The sequence below is a fragment of the Microtus ochrogaster genome, linkage group LG1 (genome assembly GCF_000317375.1).
Source record: "Microtus ochrogaster isolate Prairie Vole_2 linkage group LG1, MicOch1.0, whole genome shotgun sequence".
Taxonomy (NCBI): Eukaryota; Metazoa; Chordata; class Mammalia; order Rodentia; family Cricetidae; genus Microtus; species Microtus ochrogaster.
Window position 1 is genome coordinate 32,814,760 of NC_022027.1, and position 5,588 is coordinate 32,820,347.

Sequence of the window (5,588 nt, forward strand, 5' to 3'; positions counted from 1 at the left end):
TGTGTATGTGTGTATGTCTGTGTGTGTGTCTGTATGTGTATCTGTGTATGTGTGTGTATGTGTCTGTGTATGTGTGTGTGTCTGTGTGTGTGTGTCTGTGTATGTGTATGTGTGTGTGTCTGTGTGTGTGTGTCTGTGTGTGTATGTGTGTGTCTGTGTCTGTGTGTGTCTGTGTGTGTGCATGTGTATGTGTGTGTGTATGTGTGTTTCTGTGTGTGTGTATGTGTGTGTGTGTGTGTGTGTGTATATGTGTGTGTCTGTGTGTGTGTGTGCCTGTGCACATTCAACCATGCCGTGGCACCTGTGTGGAGGTAAGAGGACAATCCCATGGAGCCTGTTCTCTCCTCCTACCTTGATGTGAGTTCTGGGTACTGAACACATGTTGTCAGGCTTGCATGGCAAACACTTTACCTGCTGAGCCACTTCACTAGACTTGGGCTGACTCTCTTTGTCCACCGCTCAGCATCGCCGCTTATTTCTGAGTTCATATGTAGTGTCGTTGACTGTCTCTCCCACGTCTGTCATGTAAAGCTTGAATCTGTGGAAAGCTGGCTTGGAGCACGTACACTCCAGTTTAAGCGAGATAGAAACCGATCCTGTCAGGGGTGACCGCGATTCCCGTCCTTTCTGCTGAGCTGCTGAGAAGCCTGGTGGCTCTGAGCTCAGACCCCATTTTATAACACTGAACAGGACAGGCACTTACACACTGCTTCCTTTTTCTCTCCTAGATTGAAACCAAGATTTCCTTATCTACCCTAAGTGCTATTGCAAGTCCAAGGATTGTAGACCTCGCCAACCCAAGGATCAAGATAGAAGGCCTGTGTTACGAGAGAGAAAAGAGTGAATTGCCCATCCGTCCCGTAAGCCACCCCCCTCACTCATTGGCTGTCTTTCCGATTGCCCCTAAGATGTTATTTTGCCTCAACAAGGCATAGGAATCATCAGAACAGACCATCTTGAAAGCGGTCTGTAGCGGGAAGGGAGGCTGATGGATATGATAAGGGGAAAAGGCACAAGAGTAGAGGGCAAAGAACATGGACTTTGAAGTTAGCGGGCTGGGTGTGAGTCTGCCCTTTCCCAAGAACTCCCCACCGTGAGGACTGGCTGCTAGGCACCATCCTTATTTCACCAGTAAAGAAACAGTGAAGAGACCGTTGGAAGACGTGCCTTTCAGAGTAAGACAAGAAGAGACTAGTTAGGCACCATATACTCATTTGGTACCTAATTAGGTAGGTACCAGAGCTTGGATTAGTTTCTGGCAAACAATCTTCCCTAGGTAGATTGGAAATATCGTAATGGAAAAAGCAGATGATAGGCAGGCAAATGAGTTTATACTGTAGATACATACTATGAGGATGATTAAATGAACCAGGTGCACACAAACATGTTCTCTCAGTGCTCAGGAGCCGGAGGCAGGAGGATCTCAGAGTTGAGGCAGAGTTGAGTTGAGTCGCATGAGCTGGGCACCAGGGCTTGTAAGGCTGTCCCGAACAGACAGACGGCAGGATTATAAACACCGTAGAGAAGGCACATTAGGAAGGGTGGGCTGCAGGTCAGGAAGCCCTCCTTGAGGGTCTGATCTAGAGACAAGCGAGGAAAATGTATCTCAGTCAAGAACGAGGAAAGATGTAGTCTCAAGTAGAACTAGGAAGTAGTAGTAACTAGTAGTCTCTACTAGAACTAGGAAGAGGTCCTGAGGCAGAAAGAGCCAGAATGGAGGCTGCTGAGAGTCACAGTGTCCCTGATGAGGAGGGGGAAGATGAGGTTAGAGGGGTGGCAGTCAGAGTTTATGAGACCTCTGTAGATCAGGAAGGAGCCTACTCTACTGTCAGCAAAATGAGGTGTGTTCCTTAGCATTAGGAGGTCCTTGCCTGGTGGAGTATTGTGATGAATACCGCCTGTCTACCATGTGATGGTTCACAGTCAGGCAAGGGTCTGGAGATTGAAATGCGCACATACACACACACACACATAGACAGAAACACACGTCATCCTTGAAACAAGAATGCCCCTCTTACTGTGTTCCAGGGCAGCTTATATATGGCTCTCCTTGACTAATGGCCATGCCCTAGCTCTTGGGATTTTTCAGCTGCAAGAAACCACTCCCCTACCATCAGGAACTCCTGAGGGTCTCGTGCTCAGAGTAGCTGCAAGCATAGGAAAACAAGTTGTTTCCTCCGGCAGGCAAGGGGTCACAGAAAATTCAGGGTCTGAGGGTCTGCAGTCCCCAACAGTGATGGTGAAGTGGGGATGATGATGGAGGTGAGTCACTGAGAGCCGTTCACTCTCCAGTAGCCATCACGGGAAGGCTGGATGGCTCGAGCCACGAGGGGGTGGCAAGGAGATCAGCAGGGAGTCCGTACAGTCACAGTATTGTAGGAGAGGAATGAGAAGGAGACAAGGGAGGCCTGGGGAATTCTGGGACGGAGATTTGGATCTCTGTTTTTGCTACAGGTAGCCCCTGCTGCCCTGCTTGCCAAAGCTACTGACCGAACCATAAAGCTAGCAAAGTCTAAACCTGTTCATGAAGATTATCTCCCTGTCCGGGATGCCCGATGGCCTGTTTCTTATGCCGCCGCCCATTCTCAAGTGTCTAGCAGAATCCAGGAGCTAGCTAACCCACCCACAAGGTATGGCAATTTAAGGCTAACATGGAACAGGAAGGGTTAGGGGTCTAGAGAAAAGGGTGGGAGAGGTTGATCTAAAGTTAAAAAACAAGCAAAAAGGCAAAAAATTTTAGGGGGTGGAAGAGCAAAACTTTTGGAATGTGATAGCATGCAGACCCTAGATCATGCTAATGGCGTCTCTGTATAATGGAGACGACAAAATCCCAACCAAACAATAATACCCTAGTGCTTAACGCGGGAGTGGGGTGTGCTTGGAAAATACCAGTTCTTTTCTCTTTTCTTCTTAGTTCACATTGATTTCTTTTCCTACTATTCTAGGGCTTCAGTGCACGTTGTATATTACGACCCAGACGTCTTTAAAGTCAAGCCTTCTGCTTTGAGAGCACAGTGTTCTCCCAGGGTCAAGGAGCTGGCTGAACCCATTGTGCGCTAACGGCAACAATCTACCCGAGGTCAACACGAGCTATGGAGTTCCATATCCGGCACGCGGAGCAGATGACTTGATTCCCTGCCTCGGTGTTTACATCTTACCAAATCCTCCCCAATATGAGCGTTCCAGGGAACACCACCATGAACATCAGATAGGCACTGTCTGTGATCTTCCTTGTCTTTACTGGCTTAGGGGACTCTGCCCCGCAATAAAGGGGAAACCAATGCCTGCTTCGAAATCCCTCCCACTCACGCAGGCATCTTGGCAGCTCCTGCGCTGTGCTGCGCAGAGGGCTTGCTTTCTCGCTTTTGTATGTTTTGCTCATCCTCCATCCCTGGCTTTCCCATTCTGTCTCCAGCCCTTCTCTACAAAGTCCTGGGAATTGAGGTTAGTCTCAGTGTTACCTTGTCTATCTTCCTCCATCATCTGCAAAAACACTGACCCGAAGGGCTTCTTTGGATGAGACAAAATGGGTTTTGTAGTCTCTATTAGGGAGCTGTTGCTTGCCTTAACATCTTCACTGGTCTCCACTGCCTTGTTCCAGGCTCGCTGTGAAGGACAGAAAAAAGATACCCACATGGTGAAGGTGTGCACCTGTAATCCCAGCTACTGGGGAAGGCAGGGGAGGGAGGATCGCCTGAGCTCAAGAGCAGAATCCCATCTCAAAAAGATCAACAGGTTTTGCTTGTTTGGGTTGAGTTGGTTGTTTTGTTTTGTTTTGTTGTTGTTTTGTGGGGAATGGGGTTTGGTTTTTCTAGACAGGGTTTCTCTGTGTAGCTTTGAAGCCTGTCCTGGAACTTGCTCTGTAGACCAGACTGGGCTCGAACTCAGAGATCTGCCTGCCTGGGTTTGTAGCTCTCCTGGGCCATTTCCTGGGCACTGAAGCTTAAATCAATTCCTTCATTCCCTATCTCTGTTTCCTTACATATAAATAAGGTTCTTCCCACAATGTTGAAAAGATTAAATGGAAAAAATACATATAATAAAGTGTGAATTTGAACTGAAATTTGTTTTTTTTAATTTCACTGTGTTTTCTGGGATGGAGAAATGGCATAATTAATATAAAAAAACATGGCTTGATTTTTTTTTTCCCCTTCAAGTGAATGTTGAGTCCTCTTCTAGGTGCTGGTCAAGGGGCAGGAGGTACAGCACAGTGAGCCAATGAGATGCCAGTTCTGTTCTCATGGCCTGTCCATCTGGGCGACATCCCCTTATAAAGAAGTGTAAAATGGCCATAGAACAGTGCCATGAAGCAGTGTCGTGAAATAACAGAACAGAGAGCTTCAGTCCCCTAGGAAAGCCAGGGAGCTTTTCTTCAAAGGAGAGACAGTTGAGCTGGAACCTGACTAACACCAGAGAGGACAGCAAGGCATTCCAGAGAGCGGGAATCACCTGAGTTTCCGGTCATCTTTCAGCGAGTCTTCCCCCCATTGGAGAACATCTGCTGTTTCCTTTCGAGGAGCTAGCATCTTCTCATTCGTTTTACACGGGGTGATGGGCACATGGCTTAGGATTGGGACAGTGGTTGTCTAACATGTGCCAGGCCCCTGGTACAACCCCCCGGGACCTACACTGAAAACAGGTAAGTGAGGGAGCTGGAAGGATTGCTCAGTGGGTGAAGAGCATTCGCTATGCTTGCAGAGGAGCCAGATCCAGTTCCCAGCACTCACGCGGCACCGCGCCACTGCCTGTCACTCCAGTGCTGGGCTATCCAAGACCCTCTTCTGGCCTCCTTGCACAATTGCGTGTGATGATACATTTACTTACATACTAGCAAAGCATCCATACATATGAAATGAAGTAAAATCTTCAAAAGAAAAAACATAGACAAGTAACAAAGTTTTATGGGGTTGGGTGTAGTGGTACACGCCTTTAATCCCAGCACTTGGGAGGTAGAGGCAGGAGGATCTCTCTGAGTTTGAGGTCAACCCCTGGTCTAAATATCAGGCTTCAGTTTACCAGGATTATATAAGAGACTTTTAAAATAAAAACAAAAAAAAAAAACCAATTATGGTGACTTTTCTTCAAAGTGGCTTAGTAAAAGGATGGGCCCATGCCCAGGCCATCCAGACCTAGTGCCATTGTCTCAAACTTTGGGTTTTGAGAAGCACGATGCAAGGAAGGAAGTGACATCTCCAGCTCTAGGGGTTCGAACTCAGTTCCTTGGCGTCCCCCCCTCTCCCCCTCCCTCTCTCCCCTTGATTCGGGAACTGCCTACAGCCTTCTAGGAGATCCTCTGCAGCAGACGGGAGAGCGGATCATAGGCTGAAAGAATGTCAGCTTCCTCCAACAGAAAGGGCTGCAAGATGGGACTCTGGAGGTCAAGTTGAGCATTTTAGTCTCCATCCTAAAGGCAATGGAAAGCTGCTGAGTTAAGTAAATTATGTAGATGAGGGGACAGAACATCTTTGGTCCTTATAAGTCATGACTGGGCTCTGGGCAGAGAGAGCAGGATGCTTTCTCTCACTGCCTTAGCTTCATCTCAGCCAGTGTGTTAGTGTAGTAACTGCCCAGGTCCTTGGTGCCCGTCC

General features: G+C 47.9%; 1 protein-coding gene across 1 annotated transcript in view; it reads left to right on the top strand.

Moving 5' to 3' along the window:
• Positions 1-3,146, top strand: part of Thegl (theg spermatid protein like) — a 39,541-nt gene extending 36,395 nt beyond the window's left edge. Inside the window, exons 9-11 of the mRNA XM_005359380.2 lie at positions 729-860; positions 2,455-2,630; positions 2,946-3,146. Coding sequence (XP_005359437.1) covers positions 729-860; positions 2,455-2,630; positions 2,946-3,060 — 423 coding nt within the window. The 3' untranslated portion in view covers positions 3,061-3,146. The remainder of the gene's footprint in view (positions 1-728; positions 861-2,454; positions 2,631-2,945) is intronic.
• Positions 3,147-5,588: the final 2,442 nt, after the last annotated feature.